General features: G+C 39.8%; 2 protein-coding genes across 3 annotated transcripts; both read left to right on the top strand.

Moving 5' to 3' along the window:
• The first annotated feature begins 223 nt into the window (after window positions 1-223).
• On the top strand, window positions 224-1,218 carry LOC148842618 (uncharacterized). Its single transcript, XM_088959866.1, has 3 exons — window positions 224-487; window positions 623-763; window positions 853-1,218. Exons 1-3 carry the CDS (start codon window positions 332-334, stop codon window positions 1,000-1,002), a joined length of 447 nt encoding a protein of 148 aa, XP_088815992.1. The 5' UTR covers window positions 224-331; the 3' UTR covers window positions 1,003-1,218.
• A 19,639-nt stretch (window positions 1,219-20,857) lies between these two features.
• Window positions 20,858-22,161, top strand: LOC148842617 (uncharacterized). Of its 2 annotated transcripts, none has more exons than XM_088959880.1 (3): window positions 20,858-21,473; window positions 21,556-21,671; window positions 21,763-22,161. In XM_088959880.1, the coding sequence occupies exons 1-3, from the start codon at window positions 21,413-21,415 to the stop codon at window positions 21,925-21,927; spliced, it is 342 nt and encodes a 113-aa protein (XP_088816006.1). In that variant the 5' UTR covers window positions 20,858-21,412; the 3' UTR covers window positions 21,928-22,161. The 2 variants fall into 2 exon arrangements, with proteins under 2 accessions (XP_088816006.1, XP_088816004.1); XM_088959878.1 differs by having other exon boundaries at window positions 20,965-21,443; window positions 21,531-21,671.
• The last annotated feature ends 482 nt before the right edge of the window (window positions 22,162-22,643 follow it).

Here is a 22,643-nt window from a genome sequence, read left to right as displayed (position 1 = left end):
TCTCAGGTATCTTCCAGGAGTCACGTGAGTGACAGCTAGGAATGATCGGATCGTGCTGCATCACTATTAATTACTGTAATTAATTAATAATAATTATTATTAACTAATAATTAATTAATAATGAATTACTTTAATTAATTACTGAAAATGGGTGCTTGCACGTGGGATCTACTCAGATTCCATTTTCTGAGTGGAGATATATATAATGAGACACTGACCCAAATACCGGGGGTGTCTTTGTCTCAAGTAGTCAAGTGTAGGATCCGAAGGCCATTAGGCGCGCAGGGAAGGCTTCCCTTTTTCTCAAGTAGTCAAGTAGACGTTAGTGACGATGAAGGAAGATACTTTGCAGAAAGCCAGGAACTGGATTGAAGGTCTGTCACAGGGTTGGTCTGAGATCGAAAAATTGTCAGTTAAGACCCTCCAGATTGTACGGATCCAGAAGGGTTTGATCCTTGCCTACTTCACCGTACCGAAGCATCTGTGTGTAAGTCCTCTCGTTCATCTTCACACTAATCCCTTCACTTTCACCAATTCCGCCTTCTTTACTTAATTATATGTATTTTCTTCTGAATTTCGATGAAGGAAAATGATGAACTTTCTCTGTCTCTCATCTGTATAGGACAGAAATGGCAATTGGCAAGCGGGAGCAATAGCAACCCTAATCGACATCGTTGGATCTGCAGCTATAGCATCTCTTGATGGGGCTCTCAAAGTATCCGTCGATTTCAGCATATCCTACTTCTCTACGGTTCAGATCGATGTTAGTTTTCTTTGCAAGCATTGGAAGCTACTTGTGTTTACTAGAAGCTAAGAATGGCTTCAGGTGTTTTACGAATCTATTGATTTCAGGAAGAAGTGGAGATTGAAGCGAAATTGTTGGGAAACAAAGCTAAGCTTTCATCAACGATGGTCGAGGTTAGAAGGAAAGACAATGGAGAGCTGGTCGCTTCAGGTAAGCAATGGATGACGTCTGTTGATATCAAATCAAGTAAGCTCTGAGTCATGCTCTGAACTAAACTATAATACCCAGTTGTCTTACCTCATAAGGGACTGCAGATGAGCTTTGCAAATCTCATTTTGTTGATATCTGTCATATTTTTTTTTCTTAATATTTGTTCTTCTGAGAAATTTGAACTGAAATTTTAAACCCGCCACCCTCTTCCCTGTTAAATCAAGTGAGTAAAAGAATGAAAATTGAAGATGAAAATTTGCTTATTTGAATCTTTCTAATATCTATAAGAAGTCAGGTGTGCACGATCTTGTATGCTGAGAATTCTATAACCTTCTACTGCATTCTAGAGGATTGAAGCCATATAGCTATAAGATGGTCCATTCTGGTTCTAACTGTTTAGTTTCCTGGTGGAATGGCATCGTCCCATATGAGGGAATGATCATTCCCTCCCCCTCCCCTGGAAATGAGAATCCATTCCAGTCAATCCTGATTCCAATTCCGATTTCAGTCTGAACCAAACAGGGGAGAGGAATAGACCATTCAAATTCCAATTTCGAGGGATCCAATTGTAAACCAAACGGATCCTAAATTTCTCAGTCAAATTACACTAATATCAGCATACACAAAACTAAAAACATATGTCATAGGCTTTACTTGCCATGGATGGCACTTGTTGTAAAATAATAAAGAAGGCTGATGGAACTTATCGGTAATCACTTTTCAAACCGAGAATTTGCAAGAGTGTGGTATTGCATAACTGTGAAACTGAGAAAATGAGGGTTGAGTCGTGCCACTTGGTTACTCTCCTTAAAACCACATTTGCCCCCCACAGTATAGCCGGGTGATCACAAATCGATCACCAAGATAAAACAACTCATAGGCCACTAATAGGCACGCACTTGCTTATCAAACCTCCACGAACCACAGAAAATTGATGCTCAAAAAAAAAATATCTAAAAAAATTTCACCTCCTATTGCCATAGCCTCTGTATAGCGATCTGCTGCACCAAACGGTAGTTGAGATCTGATGCAATTGAACCACCAAAAAACTACACACCGATTAGAGTCGGTGAATCGCAAGAACTGTAATATCCCCAAAAGGGTCTATGACAGTCGCACCTGGGCTGTTATTGTCGCTTATGTCCATCTCCAGAATGTGGTCTCTCACAGATTTGGAGTTAGCCAATCTCATATTAGCTAGTTTATTCAGCAAGGTCTGTGAGACCACATTTTCCGAGGCAACAAAGTGTTATTCGATGGCTGCGAGGTATTCAGCCACAGTGTCCTTTTCAGGGATCGCAACCCTTATCCTCTTGTTTATACGGGCTTTGACAATAGATTTGTAGATTCAGTTGGACTTCTCCCATGCATCCAAGTGCTCTCTCTCTTTTTGGGATGCACTTTCAACAAGTCTAAGCCTTTACAGCCCAGAATTGTATGGAGCATTTCGCTCCATTCCGCATAATTATCTCCGTCCAACATAGGGATTGCAGTCATGTCAAACAATCGAGATTTGCTGCAAATTGAATTAAATTGGATTAAGAATTTACCGTAAAAACAATTGAGTTTTACCTTTGAGCATTCAACCCAATTGCCGTATCAACTGAGTATGCATCATCAACGATGTCATCCCATTTCTCGCCTTTGGGCCCAAGCAGTTAAGATTTAACGTGATTTAATAAGTCTCGGCATCCTCAACACATTAATGGGTTGGTTTGGCTAGGCCCATTAGTAAACAAAGAACTCTTAAAAGTAATACTCATGATAACCAATTTGTCTACGCGATCAAAAGTTTACAAGGATCCCAATTCCCAAGCAAATTGTATAACTAAATTACTCGGTTCAATCATGAACCGGATCAATATGCAATTTGCATTGACGTTGGTTCGGTTGGATTCAAACTGGTAATTTAAAAAATAGTTAGCGCCAAGCCACAAAAAAATAACGGGGTTGAGGCCCACCACACAAAGTAGAGATTGGCGCAACTGTACAATTACATAAAATAAACTATTAATTTTTTTTTGTCGCTCCATGACTGCCATTTCGATGACATAGCAATTTGAAAACTTCAGTCGGTTACAGCACCGATTGATAGCGTATGAATTCCAACAGATATACGATTTCGGTGGTCAAAATTATTCAGATATTTCAGCAATGAAATTCTGATAAAATTAAATTCATTCGACCACTTGTTCATACGTACGTCAGCTCACAGTACGTTCAGCCATGGATAGAAAAATTCAAACGAGAAAATTATCCATGGCCGATCATCCTATACTGCTTGTTGGGCACCCTTTTATAGGTCACGTTGTGACCATCATTTGGACCAAATAGTGCTGGACCACACAATCAAGGTTTTGATCTTCTTATGCCATCACAAACAAATCAGGTTTACGCGCAATAAATTAACCGATAAATACTGCTACAACCCTCTAGGTTAAGGGTGGATTTAACCGTAGCTATCAACATGGCTTGTTACAATCTTAAGCCATTCAAATCGGCATTATTTATTTAAATAATGAATCAAAGAGCAATATTAAATAAAACAAAAATAAATAAATAAATAAACTACTCTCTTAAATCTAACAAAATGGGCAGAATGCAACCCAAAACTCAAACCAAGTTGTAGACTACCGGTATTACCAAAACCCATTTACATAGGTACACAAGAAAAATTAATTAATTAATTAATTAATTAATGGCAGCCACGATTTTAACTAGAGGGGTTCAACCATCTGGAGGACCGGCTCTGATACCACTAGTAGCAAACCATGATTTGTTCAACCAAATAAATGAACAGTATGTTAAAAAGTTTTACCTCCTGTCGCTATAGCCTCTGTATAAGCATCTGCTGTGCCATATGGTAGTTGAGATCGAAACCTCCTTTTTCTTGTTCTATTCTGACCCCATCAGCACTCGTTCCTTGCTTCCGGATTGATGCAATCGAACCACCAAAAAACTACACACCGATTAGAGTCGGTGAATCGCGAGAACTGTAATATCCTTTTAATGTTGATTTGATCTCTCTTGTATTATCTCTCTCTCTCTCTAATTCAGTGTTGATAGGAAACACTCTATTTTTCTCTTACAAGGAAGAGCCAAAGACTAAGAGCAGAGCTTGAAGGAGAAGAAGTTAAGAGGGATCACACGCCTAGGGGAGATGGATCCTCTCTCTAGTCATTCTCTTAGGCAATCTTCCTATCAAAGATCTTGCTTAATTATAGGGAAATCAATTCCCATAGTTTCTTTCAATCAATCAGCCCCATAACTTCCTTAATTGTAAAATGGGAGATTTAAAGTTCAAAATTGAATATCATAAATCCAATTTAGGGGCTGTTTTATTAGAAAATTGTTTAAGTCCAATACCCTCATAAATGAGCTCCAATTAAGGTGATTGGATTCGGTCCAGCTCAATCTGGATCATGGCCACTATAATGAGCCACAATCCGGGTCCTGCCAATGGGTAAATTTTCTAACATTTACATCACACTTCAGCAGTTGCAACCTTGGCTCTAAGGCTAAGCACAGGGATCTGGATCAACCACAAGAGATAACTGGGACTCGAGATGGAAATTTGTAGTGGATTTGCAGAACTGTCTCTTTTCGATGGCAGAGAAGGAGCATGCGAGTTTGAATCTGATAAGAGTGTGGAGTAGTAACCAAGAAGAGAGAAAATATTTAAGGATGGATTGAGCTGACTGTAAATCAGTAAAACCATGGTGATCGCAAGGTCATAGCGAAACCAAAGGGAGGTAGTATGTTAAATATTCGTTATTCCTATTTGTCAATCTTCGTTCATAATAAAATCAAAGGGAGGCATAGTATAGTAAAATTTACAAAAACTGTAAGCTGTTCAAGATAATAGCCCTAATTACCATAATTGGTCGCAAGAAAGAGTTCACTTTTGCTATGACATGTTTTTAATGCAGGGCCAAAACCATGAATGGCATTAGATGTATTGCTGAGGCCCTACCAATGTCATTTCATTTATTTAGGGGTGTAATTAAGTCAATAAACTGCATTTTTTGAGCTCGACTAGACTCAAAAGCTATCTAACTGGACGAGATACTCAACAATAGGGGTATAAATCGGGTTGGCCCGAGTTAATAATTTACACAGTTTTAAATTTAGATTTTAAATTGAGCTTATTGAAAATTTGACAAAATTTCAAACCTAACCTGAAAAAGTTACACCTCTGCTCAACATACTCAAGAGAGAGAGGGATGTATGATGGTCACTTGTGGGAGATGGAGAAGCTAAGTGGGAAGTGAAGGTTAACAATGTTAGCTTAGAGAATAAGGGCAGTGATAGAGAATGAATAAAAATGCAAAAGGCGATCCTATGTAAAATTAATCATAAAATATTAAATAAGATAATGGAGTTTGAGCATTGTAAATAAAAATTTAATAAACATTAATAGTCTATTAAATACTTGATTAGGCTAGCAAAACCGCTTGAATGGAGTATTACAAAACTCGAATCTCGACTCAATTATCTACTCGAGCTACTTGAATTTGACTCAAACTCAATTATCTGAAAGTTGGATTTGAGTATTCAATGAATCAAGCTTAAATGGTTGACGAGCAGCTTGATTCGCTTACACGCCTATACTTCATCTAATTCAAGGTAAGGCCATAACAATGTATTGAAGCCTCTTGATTTCGCGTTGTAGCATGTCATTAAAACCATGTTGTAGTGACACTTAGAACAATCCACTAATTCAAGGGAAGCCATACTAAAGCATCAAAGGTGGTCCCAAATCTCAATCTGCTAGACTTACCCAATTTGGCAGGTTATATTAGAATACGGAGATGAAAGAAAGATTCAAATCCAATGACTTCTAGCTAAGAGTCCATAATTGTATATCTTCGCCTGCCAATCCCAGATTTAAAATGATCCATTTGGAAGGTTAACGCTGAGGGGGATTTCTATTGTCCTGATGCCTCAACTACTTCTCCTATTGTCCTGACAGTTAGCCTTTAAACTTTTATTTGTGACAAAGACTCCTTGTAATTTTAAATTTCAAAACTTTGCCCTTCCCATTAATTGGATTAACGTAGGGTGCTGGTTTACTAAAATTCTCTTTCAAGATTTGTAACGTCAAAAAATGTCATTTCAAAACGATGAAAACGGGTATGACAAAGCAACTAATCTCACGTTCATTAACAATGTGTTGACAACTAAACTAATGTATGCTTTGTTCATTTGAATGTGAAAATGAAAAAGAAAGCAACATACTTAAAGGATTTATTCAAGAGAAAAGGAAAAATAGTCCAATAAATCAAGAAAAGGGTAGCTTGGGTATTTAGAAATGTTTAACAAAGGTCTAAGTGTCCCTATCCCCGGGTCCCCGGGTGGTAATTTATAATTTACCCTCAAAAAAATACCCCCTCTATTAGAATTACATTGATTAACTTGGAGTTATTATTCGATTGTTTTAAATTTTTTAAATTCTCAAATTTACCCTTTTTCTTATTTCTTTGAGTGATTATTGATGAGAACGGATTTGGCCCTCTAATGATATTGTGACATATGACACCTCAGAACAATTAGGTGACATCCAAAACTACTTTGGCAACGACTTGCCTTAGCCAAGTTGATGGTGTCCCACCTGGCGACCTGGCACAGGCGCGACCTGGCACAAGCACGAGCTGGCAACCTGGCCCAGGCACCGACCTGGCGACTTACAAGACGTCATTGTCGACGAATTCGGCACTCATATCCCAACACTCCCACGATCCTTGGAAGTTGGCCCACGTATCGAACATTCCAAAGGGTGGTCAACGTGCATGGCAGTTGCCTCTGGGAATCTCGAGCCACTTAGACAACCTCACGGAAATCTTGGATACGGTGCGTGAAGCCCACGCCAAACAATGCCTATATAAAGGCACCAACCCCAATGACATGGGGAGAGCAAGAGAGCAAGCAAGAAAGTAAGCATATTCTATCTCTCATACTTTATGATTTTTAGCTCGCAGTCTACTAAGAGAGTACTGATTTAAGCATCAGAGCGACCTCGTCGGTTTAGCCACCCTGGGTCCTCTGACATTTGGTTCCTTGCAGGACTCTAAAGAGCAAGGAAGTTCGTCAACTAACCTGCCCAGCTCGGCACCTGCCTGGCACCTCATAGGCAGCTTGACACCTCCCAGGCAGCTTGCCACTAGGCAGCTCGGCACTCGACAGCTCGCCACTAGGTAGTTCACCACAAGGCAGTTCGCCACCAGGTAACTCACCATCAAGTAACTCATCAAGGTAGCTCACAACAAGGCAATTTTCGACCAGGCAGCTCACCACTAGGCAGTTCGCCACTAGGTAGCTCGCCACTAGACAGCTCGCCACTAGGGAGCTCCACTTCAGCCTCTGAGTCATAGGCCACTTGGGAGCAGACGTCACTAACGAGGTACTTAGCCAAAAAATTGATACGTGATCAGGAACGGTTACATCATTTGGCGCCTTTTGTGGGAATCGTTGCAAAAAGCTAAATTCTCGTCGGTTTACAAACAAAAGCTCTCGCTCTATACTTTCCATTTTTTATGAACTCAAAGACTACGTAGGGAGGTAATAGACTAAGCAGCTCTACCAACTTTACTTTCAATTCAGATAAAACCTCATCAGTCCTCTTTGTGAGGTCCCCTCTATAAAGATGAGCTCTTCGTGGCTTCTGTGGGAGTTGGTGGCCAACAGACTACATGGGCGATCTTACTCGTCGAGCCTTCCAAGGCTCCCGTGTGAGCTGGCGACCCAAAGTTAGTAGTGCTGCCCCCGAAGGTCGAGCTCCTAGTAGCTTCTTGTAGGAGTGGGTGACCGACATTTCGAGGCTGATGCAACACAATCATAGCTCTAAGGCGCCCACCTGGCGGCTAGCCGCGACCTGGCGCGGCCTACGTGCGGCTTGGTGACCTGCGTGTGGCCCAGTGCGGCCTGCGCGTGGCTTGGCATGGCCTGGCAGCCTAGCACATGTGCTGACCTAGCGTGGGCACCAACCTAGTGGGCTATCTAGGCACGAACTGACGAATTGATAAGAGGCTTCCTCGTCACAAGACCCAGTTGCCTCTTCGACATGGGCAAAGTCAAGGAGAGTGGACTACGAATCGCTCCCAGAGCCTAAGGGCTAAAATATCACATAAGACCCAGTTGCCTCTTCGACATGGGCAAAATCAAATACCAAGGAGAGTGGAATACGAGTCGCTCCCAGAGCCTAAGGGCCAAAATACCGAACTAGCGAAGAACTCCTCACCATATAAGACCCAGTCGCCTCTTCGGCATGGGCAAAATCAAGGAGTGGACTACGAGTCGCTCCCAGAGCCTAAGGAATTGAATCGACGCTTATGAGCTGATCGAATTATTCATTCTGGGCCAAAAGGAGAAATCTACTCCCTTCGCCGAGTTACTTTCGGCTCAGTAGTGGGGGGGCAAATGATGAGGGCGGATTTGGCCCTCCAATGATATTGTGACACATGGCACCTCAGAACAACTAGGTGACACCCGAAACCACTTTGGCAACAACTTGCCTTAGCCAAGTTGATGGTGTCTTACCTGGCAGCCTGGCATAGGCACGGGCTGGGCCAGGCACGTCCTAGCACAGGCACGAGCTGGCACAGGTGCGACCTATCACAGGCACGACTTGGCACGGGCACGAGCTGGCACAGGCATGACCTGGCATAGGCATGAGCTGGCACATGCATGACCTAGCACAAGCACGACTTGGCACAGGCACAACCTGGCACAGGTGCGACCTGGCACAGGCATGACCTGGCATAGGCACGACTTGGCACAGGCGCGAGCGGGCATAAGCACGAGTTGGCACAAGCGCGAGCTGGCATAGGCACAATCTGGCACAAGCGCGACCTGGCACATGCACGAGCTGGCACAAGCGCGGCCTGGCATTGACCCGACCTGGCACAAGCACGAGCTGACAATTTGGCCCAAGCATCGACTTGGCGACTTACAAGACGTGCTCGCTGACGAATTTGGCATGCATATCCCAACACTTCCACGATCCTTGGAAGTTGGCCCACGTATCGAACGTTCCAAAGGATGGTCAACCTGCATGGCGGTTGCCTCCAGGAATCTCGAACCACTTAGACGACCACGCCAAACAATGCCTATATAAAGGCACCAACCCTAATGACATGGAGAGAGCAAGAGAGCAAGTATGCAAATAAGCATATTCTAGCTCTCATACTTTATGATTTTTAGCTCGCAGTCTACTATGAGAATATTGACTTAAGCATTAGAGTGACCTCGCTGGGTTAGCCACCCCGGGTCCTCTGACATTTGGTTCCTTGTAGGACTCTAAAGAGCAAGGAAGCTCGTCACCTAACCTGCCCAGCTCGACACTTGGTCAGTTCGGCACCTGACCGACACCTAGTCAGTTCGGCACCTGCCCAGCACCTCACAGGCAGCTCGGCACCAGGTAGCTCGCCACTAGGTAGCTCACCAAAAGGCAGTTTGCCACCAGGCAGCTCGCCACCAGGTAGTTCGCCACTAGGTATCTTGCCACCGGATAGCTCGCCACTAGGGAGCTCCACTTCAGCCTCTGAGTCACAGACCGCTTGGGAGCAGACGTCACTGACGAGGTACTTAGCCAAAAAATTGATACGTGACCAAGAATGGTTACATCAATTATGATTTGATTAGTTTTCTAAATATAATAATAATGAAATCCTCTTAGTTGCTCTAATAGATTCTTGCAAAATTTTTGATGGATTCAATATTCAGACAAAATGGTAGGAAGTTTATTTATGATAGACATAAATTTAAGGTTTCATTTGGTTTTTCTTGATTTATTGGAGAAAGGAGTGGATAATTTTTATATATTAAGATAAAGACAGATAAACATGTCAATGAAATGAAACACAAATTAAAAAAAGGGATTAAATACTTAAAGTACTCCTATGCAGGGTTCAAAATATCGATACATCGATAGGCGGCGTATTGGGCAAATCGATACACATTTTAAGCCATTTTTTTATTTTTGTTTTTCGTAACCGGTTCAGAGGGGCCGGTTTAGGTCTCCTCTACCCCTTGAACCGGTCAGACCTCCGATACACCCATTGTAGGGGCATATCGGAGGGGTCCCGGAATGACATGTATCGGTCGATACGGGCCGATACGTGTCGATACTTTAGACCTTGCTCCTATGGTTTAGCAAATGGACAAAAACTTACTTTATTGTTTGAAAAATTACTTAAAGTACTCTTAAATTTTTTAACAATGGACATCACCATTAAATATTGATGGAAAAAAGTGAAATGTTGAATTTGCCCTTCATTATTTCTTAAAATTTCAAAACAAAGCCCAATCGATAAGAACATGGAAGAACTTTAAGAGAGTTTAAGGAAAGAGGGCCCCACAAGAAGATCTGCTTATCATTTGTCATCTTCGTCATAGATGAGTGCAAGGTTTAAAGTATCGATACTGGCTGATACGCCAATAGGGTGTATCGGCCAGTATAAACCTTTTTTTTTTAACTTCCACTTACTGTTTTCGATTTTGGTTCAGAGGGGCCAGTTTAAGCCTCGGCTACCCTCTGAACTAGGCCCTGACCCAATACAATCCCTGTAGGTGCGTGTTAGAAAGGACTTGATACGATATGAATGGGTCGATACGGGCCAATCCATAACGATTTTTTGAACCTTGGATGAATTTTTGTTATTCTTTCCCATGCCACTTACAAGCAACCAACAACGGGTTTTGGTACCCCAAAGTTTCTTTTTGCCAGGCTCGGCCTTTTTAGACATGGAACATGGACTTCAGTGATTTTTAAACGTGGTATGTTTTCCTTTTACATCTTTCATCTCCTCTTCCTTCACCAGTGATTCAGGCATTTTGTCTCCAATTCGTGCTCCTATAATCAAATCTAAGCAATTAGCATGATGAGTAGTAAGTATCTTTGAAATCCGCTCACTAATTTTCGTCTTCATCATCAACTAAGTCTAACCCACTCATCTAGAGTTATTGAAAGCACTAATTTCTGGCCATAATTTCTTGTCGGGTAATTTCTTTTAATTTGTGTTGTTAATTCTACTGTTACTCATATTGGTCTCTATTGAATGTTTCTAACCATGCGTTGAAAATCATTGTATTGGAGAAATTCCATTCTCTCAATTTTATTTCCTGCTACAAACAATAGGGTCACTTCCAATTAATTTCTCGATGTATGTTCTGAAAATCCTTTCTATTCGGTTCAAATGGTTCCCATATCTCTCTCGTGTTAACCGAGAATTGTTTAAGAAAAAAAAATATTTAATTAGGACTTGCTTGGATATACTACCTTTTTATTTTCTATATTTCGATAATTCAATCGTCGGAGTTCTCTTATACTAAAAAAAATTGTCGGAGTTCTCAATCTCAATATCATCTTCATAGTTTTAATGTCTAACAACTGCAACCTTGCAAGGAGAGTTGTAGGAGATTTGGAAAAAAAAAAAAAGAGGAATTGTTGTTAAAGTTTATTTTGAAAATTTAAAGAATAATGAAAGGCAAAATCAATCAGGTTTTTTGTCTATAGTCAAAAAACTTAAGGGTCATTTCTTAACAGAAGGGTAAGTTTTTGTCATTTGTTAAATTAAAGGAATACTTTAAATATTTAGGGTTAAATACATTGCAGCTCAATGCAGAATTATGAAATTATAACCCCTGTAATCTATTAATAACCGCCCTATAAACTGCATCCTGTCCAAGAATTTAGCATCAATCCTTGGCAGGATTCATCTCCCTCTAAGGTGGGGCTAAAAATTTCTGACCTGGAATGATAATTCATTCTCCCAAGTATTTAATCCTTAAAAATACTTATTTTCTTGTATTATTGAAATGATTCTTATAATTTTAACTGGTTTTATTTGAAAGAAAATGAAGGTATTTTTAATCAATTAAGGTTTAAGATAAATAAGTACTGAACAATAAAAACCCCTGAGATAAAGATAAAGGGATGAGAAAATAAAAAGAGGAAGTTTAGATGAATATTTTAGTGATTTAATGCATTCGTGTCACTGACACAATAGTACCATAGCGGGGGTTTTGTAAAGCCTTTCTTTATTCCGAAAAAAGTACGGATTTAGGACTATAAAGTGAATTGGCATCACACCTACCCGACCGTACATTAAACCTACGAATCACGCTCGACTTATTTTATTTTTGAAGGCAAGGCCTTTCTTTATTTACGATTCAAGTCAAGTGGACGCCATTACGACTTGTTTTTCCGATTCTTTATTTCGTTTTCTGAGGTGGAGTGTAGTCAACTTGTTCTTTTTAAAATTTTTTTTCCACAGCCACGCTCATGGATGGCTTCCCTTTTGGCACGAGAAGAAAGTCAGAGACAGAAGTAGACGATCAAGGAAGATCCTTTACAGAAAGCCAGGGACTGGTTTGAAGGTCTGTCACAGGGTCGATCTGAGATCGATAAATTATCAGTTAAGGCCCTCCAGATTGTACGGGCCCAGAAGGGTTTTATCCTTGGCTACTTCACTGTACCGAATCATTTGTGTGTAAGTCCTCTCTCATCTATCTTCCCACTAATACCTCCACTTTCACCAATCAATTAATCGTTCATCTTATTATACCGCTTCTTTCTTAATTATATATTTTCTTCTGAATTCCGATGAAGGAAAATGATGAAATCTCTCTCTCTCTCTCTCTCTCTCTCTCTCTCTCTCTCTCTCATCTGCATAGGATAAAAATGGCAATTGGCAAGCGGGAGCAATAGCAACCCTAATCGACCTCGTCGGAGTTGCAGTTATTAAAGTATCTTTTTCAGATAGGGATGTTAAAGTGGTCACCGTCGATTTCAGCGTATTCTACTTCTCTACTGTTAAGATCGATGTTAGTTTTCTTTGCAAGCTTTGGAAGCTGTTTGTGTTTATTAAAAGCTAAGATTGGTTTCAGTTGTTTTACGAGTTTACTGGTTTAGGAAGAAGTGGAGATTGAAGAGAAATTGCTGGGACACAAAGCGACGAAGCTTTCATCAGCGTTGGTGGAGGTTAGAAGGAAAGACAACGGAGAGCTGGTCGCTTCAGCTAAGCTATGGATGACGTCTGCTGATATCAAATCAAGTAAGCTCTGAGTCCTGCTCTGAACTAAACTATAGAACCCAGTTGTCTTACCTCATAGTGGAGTTGTGATGGGCTTTACACGTCTCGTTTTGTTGATATTCCGGATTTGCAACCTTTGGTCATATATGTCGTTCCTGAAAATACATATATTCAGGGAATAAAACACTCCCATTTGTCTGTCTTAATATTTGTTCTTCTGAGAAATTTGAACTGAAAATTGAAGATGAAAATTTGCTTATTTGAATCTTTCTAACATCTATATGAAGTTGTGCACGATCTTGTATGCTGAGAATTCTATAACCTTCTACTGTATACCGGAGGATTGAAGCCATATAGCTATAAGATTTATGTCCCAAGGAGAGAACTCCAAGGCGGCAAGGCGCCTTTGAACCAGATACTCTCTGCTGACAAAAGGCTGATTATCAAGATCAGGTAGTCTCAAATTGCTACAAAAACATAAGCACTTAGCTCATATTCTTTTTCTTTTTCTTTACGTTTCTTTTTAGAATAGCAAGATAGAAGTTAGTGGCACTCCTGGCAGAGAAGCAATGTGAGAAGCTACTCCTTCCGAGGAAACAAATCATTGAATGTCTTACAACATTAATGTTTTTATTTATTTTTGGAATTGCTGCATCAGAAAAAAAAAGAAAAAAAAACAAAAACATGTTTCGGAGTTCTGTTTTTGTTTTTAAAGGGAAAAACAAGCTGGTTTTCTGATAAAAGACGATACATGTTTATAGTTTTTAAAACAGAAACAAATTTTCTAATATAGGAATTATATGATTTATGAAACACGATATTAAATAATTGGATAAAAACATATTTTCGAAACCAGAAATTCGAGAACATGGTCCTGATTTTAGTTTTGAAAAAAAAAAAAACACACACACACACACAACGAAAAACATGTTTTTTTTTTTGTATTTTTTGTTTTGAGAAATAATCTATTTTCAAACCAGATGCCTTTGAATTGGTTTTGGAGTAGGCAACAAGAAAAAACAATTTATGTTGTAGAACACCCCCTTAATTACCATATACAACCAAACAGGATTGCAGAATTATCCAACTTTCAGGCTTCAGCAAATGAATTCACATAGGTTATGTTTATAGGTTTCCGGATTTCCTACCTTCCCCTTCCTATCCTCACTTTTTCTTTCAAACCAAACACATCCATACTGCGTCCCACATGCACATCTGGCGAGCATTGCAAATGTACAGTTTGGATGTGCTAGGGGCGCTCATGGGACACACTCTGGGGCGCCAATGTCATCTCTGGGCAAATTGCAAATGTAACTAATGGGCAAATTGCAAATGTAACTAATCCTTTGGGTTTATCCAAGCTTGACTCATTAAAATGAATTTTTGTTCTTTATTCCATTTGTTGATGTATTAAATATATTTGTACCTACTATTTTCAATGATTGTTGCTAAAGATTCACAACAGGTGCTTCACGTTATTTTCCAAGTCATTGATTTAATTACAATTGGATATTCAATAAGCTAACAGTGGTAAGCTTTGTTTCTAATTCATTGCTTTACCAACAATTGTAGATAAAATGAGCAACAATTAGGTAGCCTTTGTTGCCAATTCACTTGATTTAGCAATTGCATTGGTCAATTATTGTTGATGTTTATCTTTTGGCAACAACCATTTGCAATTATAATGAAGTGCCTGTTGCCAAAGGTCATTTTTCTTGTAGTGAAATAATATTGTACTCTTCACTTAAAAAACAACAACAGACAGTAATTAATACAAGAAATACTCCAAGAGAGCTATCCATTGATTCCTAAAAAAAACTGAATGATCAACGGAAACAGGTACACTCAGAATAATGAAATGAGAAAGAATGAGGCCAATGGTAAACTCAAAATGAGTCGATAGATTATGATACTCCCTAGAAGTTAAATGCAATAATGGGTTAAAACAGGTAAACAAATGCTTTCTACCACTTATCCCTCAATTTCTGTACAACGAATGTACCATTGAACCTTTTACAATTGATTCAACAGGTCAACGATGCTCTCTCCCCATTAATGAAACGAATTTTGCCTCCGTCCCTCTGATTCTCTCATCTGCATCTGCATAGGATAGAAATGGAAACTAGTTTAAGATCGAAGTTAGTTTAATTTTCCTTGTGAACATTGGAAGCTCTCTGCGAACTGGGATTACTAAAAGCTAAGAAAATTAGTTACTGCTCTTTTATTAGCTCATTGATTTTAGGAAGAAGTGGAGACTGAAGCTAATGTACTGAGATAGAAAGGGAAGCTTTCATCAACTCTCGTGGAGGTTATAAAGAAGAACATTGGAGAGCTGGTAGCTTTTTTCTTACCCGTTTTTTTTTTTGGAAGAAATAAGCTGAGAAAATTGTTTAATAAACACAAAATTACAAACGGAGAACCCGGAGCCCATGAGCGTCCTCCCAAACTAAACAAGACAGCTCAACCGAGAAAAACAAAGGATGCAAGACTACTTCATTTACACCAATTAAGAAATTGGACAAAAAAAAATCTGCATCTCTGTTCCTCTCTCTGTAGTCTGTAGATATGCACAAAAGATACTCTAAGTCACCGAATTTCCAAGGCGCCACGGTATCCTTCCTTAAGATCTCTTAATAGCAAGCTGAGAATCAGATTGAATAATAATGCGGCGGAGGAGACGCTCTATAGCCAAGATGAGGCCATGCCTGATAGCTTCCAGCTCCATAGTCAAGACATCGGAGTTAATTATAGAGGCAGCCAGAGCACGATTGGGAGTCCCATTACAGTCTCTGATAATGCTGCCAATACCTCTCTCCCTCCCGGAAGATCTCATGGATCCATCGGAGCTGATACAATAGTCATCCCTCTACGGTTATCAAATGCCTACAAAATGAGCTTACCGGAAAAGTGCTTTTCTCACTAATTTTAGGCCCCATTTGCTTTTCCAAAATTTAATGGTAAATGTATTTATTCATGTTCTTTTTATTTCCCAAATAATAAGATAATGACTGTTTTAGCCATTAAAAAGATACTATTTGATGGTGTGCAATCCGGTCGGTCCTATCTGTCAATGACCTTGCCTCTGACTGGAGCAACAGGGAACTTGAAACGGAGAAGATGAGGAATCTCCGGGGAAGAACCCGGTGAAATTGCTCCGAAGCTCAAGTTAGTATTCTCTCAAAGGCAAGATAAAACCAGATGGCGAAAAGTTTCATATACTTTGTTCTTGGGGAGTAGGGAGCCTTTTATAACCATTTCGCGCACTCACTCCTAAGCTTCTGTCAGGTCGGACATGATTATCTCTGCGCTCCTATCAGTTCGGGTGTCATCGCCTCTACTGGGGTAGAACCGCCATTGCTCTCTTTGTCGGAGTCGTCTCTGTAATTGGAGATGGCGGTGGCAGGTGGCGGTGGCAAGTGGCCATTGAAGTGCGGCTGTCAAGCGTCAGATTCCAAGTCAGTCAGGTGCGCCGCCCTTGGATACGGATTTCCTCAGTGTCAGGCATGGTACGGTTGTTCAGTTCGGTGTCCTGGAGGCAAAGTGCTAGAGTGGTGAGCAAGGTGGTCTTGAGTTCGGATAGAGGTGTGTCCCGAACTGTCATGGGGCAGGCCAGTTTGGATTATTGCCCTTTGTGTTTGTAAGGCTTGAGGCCTAAGGGAGAGCTTGGGCTCCTTGCGGGGAGTTCGGGCTCCTTGTAGGGAGTTTGGACCGCTGGTTCCTCCTTTCGGAGCTCGCGCCTCGGGCGTGCTGTTGTGCCAAGCTGTTGCCTTTGCCACGTGTTGAGTGATTACGAGGTCGGGCCAAATCTTCCTTCATCACTATTGAATTGCAATTTTGTCACATCTAAGTATTGACAATTTTTCCTCAAGATGAAAAAATTATTTATCCATATGGAAAATGGATATCACTTACCTACATAAATAATACCCAGAAAAAATTAAAGTTTCTGTGGACAAATTTTCTCCCCTCTTAAAATTCAAAAATCAAACGGGTCCTTAAACTTTTAGCAACCCCACTAGCTTCAAAGACTCCATCATTTTCACTAGTAACCCCACTATCAAATAGCCCGGCCAATGCTGATACATGTTGAGCTAAGATTTTTCAGTTTCTCTGATCCAATGGTGCGTTGGTGACAGCTTTGAAATGGATGGAGATAAGAAAGAAACTGCAAAGTAGTTCATTGTATTTTCAAACATGTAGGCACCATTAGATGCCATACAGGATAAATGGAATGGAAATGCCTAGGAAGGTGCGAGCTTGTTTTCTAGTAAGAGCCCTATCTGGTTGTAATAGAGACTTGAGATCAAATCTTGCCTTCGTTGGGGTTTGGGAAAAGATTCCTTCTTGCATGGGAGCTGAGATCTTCTAACAAGACACTACCGTTACATATTAAGAACACCTTACGTACTTGTGTGTTGTCATTCATGGGAGATTTTCCTGATGTGCAGTTGTAGTGTCTCGTAGGTAGCATGTATATAGCATTTTGTGGACTGTGAATCCAGGCTTCTTGTTTAGTCCATTTGTGATTTTCCCATCCAAAATTGTGGGAATGCATATCACATGCAAAAAAAAATAGAGGAAATTTAGACCCCATTTGGCATGTCTTTTCGGGTGGGCTGTCGGTTTTTTAGAAGCCCACCAACCCATGTTTTGGTCTTTACCTATTTGGTTGGAAAAAAATTTAGCCGCCGAAAGCCACAACCCCAAAAATGTTAGAAGCCCATTTCAAACTACTTTTAAGAAGTTTCAAATATACCTTTTTGCCTTTTTTTCAACTTGTTTTTATGCAGAAAAACATGCTTTAATCAAATAGTCTTCAAATTATTAAGATCTTAATGCAAAAACTCACTTCATCTTTTGAATGTCAGAACTTTCAAAAATATTACAAAAAAGACTGCCAAATGACCCCTTACTTAAATCTCCCCTAAGATATCTAACAAAATACTTAAATCTCCCTCTCTGTTTTGTAAAATGTCTTAAAAGCACCCCTGTTAGAGTACCAAATCATTAAATATGATGGAATATAAGAAAAGTCAATCCTACCATACCATTTCATGTGTTACCTTGCTTAAGATGTAGACTCATACTCAAATCAGATCCTTTTCTTCTTTTCTGTTCTCTTGTTTGAAACAAAATCAAGTTGACCATCCCTCTAATTGTGGAATCAAGGAAAATGGAATTCGGGTTAGTTGAACGCTTTTGCTGTGTAATAGGCTGTGAGACCAATAACAATGCCCCATGCTATTGATAAAATACATAGTGCCTACACTGAGAAGTTGAATGATTATAGGCCCCATGTATTTTATGACTCATGTTCAATGTTATTATTGGTATCATAGCTTGGTGAACAGTTATTGAATTCCGCTAATCCTATCTCAAGAAAATTTGAGCTTGAGGAGTGACGGGAACTCTTGCCAAAAAAAGACTGCACAAACTCCAAAAGCACGAGCATCGACCTGCACATTGGGAACATCTCCCCAGTAGTAGTGAGCAGAGGTAGGGTTTTTGAGTTTTATTGGAGTATAAAAAGCCGATTTTGTGCTTCTAAGTTTTTTTTATGAAAGTACAAAATAAAATATACAATACAAAAATTATATGGTACCTTTCATACTTACTTTCAAAAGTATGAAAGTTCTTTATAAAAATATATCCAAACATGACCTTAGTTTTTTGTCTTTTCAAAATGTCCATTCATTATGCTAGTAATAATTTGTATCTGAATTTTTTTACAATTTTTTTATATTTTTAGTACATAACAATAATTCTTATTTATTATTATTTTATTTAATATGATGAGTATATAGTATTAGAGAAGTGCTAAATGATTTTTTATAGTAAAAACTATACTGTACTCCACCTTAGAACTCTAAATGCAGACTTACAACAATTAAAAATTTGAAATACCACCACCGATAACACTAATACTTGCATGTGTATTTAGGCCTATAAACAGTATTCAAAAATCCGAATTCAAATCCGAGATTCGGCATAATTGAATCGAATTTGGATAATTCGAATCGGATATTCGATTGAATTCGGATATACATTGATTCAATCCGATAAAATGGCATTAGGCCCAAAGTACCAGGTACTAATTGGGAATTTTCCCTATATATATATATTCCCAATTAGTACCCTGTACTTTGGGCCTTGTGCCACTTTAGTCCCCGAGCTTTAAAATGCGATGATACAATACCTAAACTTTCAAAACGTGTCAATCCAGTACCTGTTGTTAATCAACTGTTAATTAACAATCCCAAATTCTTACCTCTTCTATTCAAGAAAGTTGGGGTCTATTAACTTTTTGTCAACATTCTTAAATAGAAAAGGCACGGATTTGGGACTGTTAATATTTTGTCAATGTTTGGATGGTTGATAAAAAAAATTAGATGACACTTGAAGGGAATTTGTGCCTTTTCCAAATGCCATTTAACGGTTGATTAACAGTTGATTAATGGCAGGTACTGGACTGACACGTTTTAAAAGTTCGGGTACTGAATTGTCGCATTTTAATGTTCGGGGACCAAAGTGGCACTAGGCCCAAAGTACAAGGTACTAATCAGGAATTTTCCCAAATATATATAACTAAAAAAAGGTTAAAAAAAGAAAAAATCATTGAGAAAATGACTAAATGAGAAATGAGTTCGAAATCAAGTTTTGACTTTCGAACCTTACCTCTCTCCAATCTCCATTCTCCATCTTTCAAGTTTCAAACCCTAACACTAAATTCTTAACCTTCCATCCCTCCTTTCGCCGTCGTTGGACGCCGCCCGGGCAACCACCATCACCGGTCACCACCCTTCATTCTCCGCTGTTCTGTCTAGTCGTCTCTCATCTAGTCTCCCCTCATTTTTCCTCTATCTCTCTTCTCTTAGTGACTCAATATCGCCGTTGCCCAAGCAACCACTATCACCGATGGCAGCGTCAATGATAGCGGTCAAGCACCAGTCACTAGCCACTACCGTTTCCTTCGCCGCTGCTCAATGCCTCAAGGCCTTCAACCGTCCAACATCACCGACCATTGTGCTACAATAGTCCAGCATCACCGGCCATTGTACTGCAACAGTCAAACACCACTGGCCAACACTGCTCACTACCATCGCAATCGCACCACTGGGAATCCACGACTATCGCCGTCAATCTCCTACCTCTTTTCTCAAGGTATATTGATTTTCATAGATTACAGATTCTCATTTTAATCCTTGTCTTAATTAAATTAACTACAAATTTCCACCATGAGAAGGGGTGAAAAGATCTTCTATTGCTTCAGACTTTAGTTGCATTAAGTAATTGATCGAATTCGAATCGAATTGAATATTCGATTTAATAATTGACTTCGAATTCAAATTGAAATATTCGATATCTGTCAGATATCGAATTGAATTCAAATATTATTCTTTATAATCAATTTTGAATTCAAATCTAACATGATTCAATTCGTATTCGATCCATTTACAGGCCTATGTGTATTGGCATCAATTCCAAGCTGGCACATACCCCAATTATACATTAAAGTTAAGATTTGTTAAGATGGATTGAACAATAAAAACCCATTTTTTATAAAATTTATGCATTTTTAATAATTTTTTCATTTCAACATCATAAATAAAACCCTCTCAAGTCTAAATTAAATTGCATTCACTAGTATTAACTACTGTATATTGCACCATAAATCCATATCTCAATCAATCACGTTGAGGGTAAGTTTAACTATTTTCTTTCCCTAAAATAAACATATTTGAAGCCAAATTGCCTCTCACACTTTCAAGGAGCAAAAATGGGACCGAAATATCAGGACTCCAAACACCACCTAAATGACAAAAGCGTAGAAAGTAGTTTCATAAAAGAAAGTGGCCAGAAGGGAAAACCTGCTGCTACGTTATTGGGCTAGGTGAAAGCACACTAGAGGAGTCCGGATCCGCTCCTGACAACGACCTCACAGTAGTATTGGCCGCACATAAAGAAGCTCCCAGATCCCAGTAAACGGTGGGATGTGAATGTGTGGTCGGTGCGAGGAGCGCTGGAGCATATCCCAATTCGAACCAGAGGGGGCTGACCAGAGACAGTGGGAGAGGTTATTAATGCGACTGTGCGAGATCAATGTGTTCGTGTATGAACATCATTCCAGTTCCACCCACGTTTTCTTTTTTCCCTTTTTCTATTCCTTGCAAACCACCGGAATCATGTGTTTCCGGCATCGTAGATTTTTCCTGCAAACAGAGCCCTTCGAACTTTGGTCCTCTTACTAATATTTCTGCGTCGTGTCTGTGATTGAAAGGGAGAGAAAGAGAGAGAATATGGAGAAAGACGGTGGTTTTCTGCAGGTAGCTACAGAAAGGCTTCGAGGTGGAGAATGGTGTCATGAGATCGATCGCCACTCTCGTCAGGGCCTCGAGATCGTCCTAATCAAGAAGGGATTGATTCGATGCAACTTCATCCTGCCCAGACACCTATCTGTTCGTCATTTGTTCTGCGATTTTTGATTGGTATTTTATAAATTTCCCCTTTCTTAAATCCATCAACTGATTTCTCTTTCTCTATAGGATGTAAATGGAAATTGGCATGCAGGAGCGGTGGCATCTCTGATCGATATTGTTGCAGCCGCGGCTACAACGTCTGTGACGGGGACCATCAACGTCACCGTTGATTTTAATATATCCTACTTTTCAACGGTTAAGATCAACGTCAGTATTTAATTATTGAAAAAGAAAAGGGATAAGGTGTTTCTTCTTTTGTTCATCCCATTTGACGAAATTGACGAATTGCTTATTTCAGGAGGAAGTGGAGATTGAAGCCAAGGTGGTAGGAAATCAAGGGAAGTTTGTATCAGTGACGGTGGAAATCAGAAGGAAAGATAATGGAGAGTTGGTTGTTTCCGCCAAGCAGTGGACGGTTTTAACCAAATTGAGTCCGGCGATGACTCCTCCAAGCAAGCTTTGAATCATTTACTGTCTCTGGGCGGTAGACATATCCATCGTAAGCGTCACTAGTTACAGTCTCCATGACTCCATCCTCCTGTAACTCCTGTTTGTCGATTACTTAATTGCCCTTGGCCTTTAGCTTAGTTCTAGCTCTTCAGTTGATGTTTGGCACTTCAGTTGATGTTGTGGCTGTTTGGCTCTGGTATGGAATACATGGTTCAATTTAATGCCTGACTATTGAATTCATTGGCTACTTCTGATATCTTGATTTCCATTGTTTGCGGTAGGAGAGGTTCCTTTCCTACTATATATGATTTTATTTTCTCTCTAGTTCTACTCTCCAATATTATGTATGAACGATCAGTTTTTGTGGATGATATATCAGACTCTGAGACTTCACAAGCTTGGAGTCTTCTTTCACCGGGTCCGTGACATCAAATGTTGTGTTGCCGATGGGTCTTTGCTTTACCCTTCATTATCTCTCCACACGACTTATTAATCTGTTGTCTCAGCTTTCCCTGCAAAACCTTTGGCTGTTTGTAGGCCATCAGCCTACACTGCTTTTGAGAAGTTCTTCCGGATCACACGCTACCATCAGTTCGGATTCAATGCATTTGTACTCGAAGGGATTTAGTTCGAATTTTCTCTTCCAGTCCACTAAAAGTTTGACATCATTTCATGCTTAACTCAACTGGCCATCAATTACAACCGGGTGGAGCTTAAATAAAAATTGAT

The sequence above is a fragment of the Nelumbo lutea genome, chromosome 8 (assembly GCF_056320005.1).
Source record: "Nelumbo lutea isolate HS-2025 chromosome 8, American lotus-T2T, whole genome shotgun sequence".
Taxonomy (NCBI): Eukaryota; Viridiplantae; Streptophyta; class Magnoliopsida; order Proteales; family Nelumbonaceae; genus Nelumbo; species Nelumbo lutea.
The sequence above is the reverse complement of the archived record's forward strand: the minus strand, read 5'-3'. Positions and strand labels throughout refer to the sequence as shown.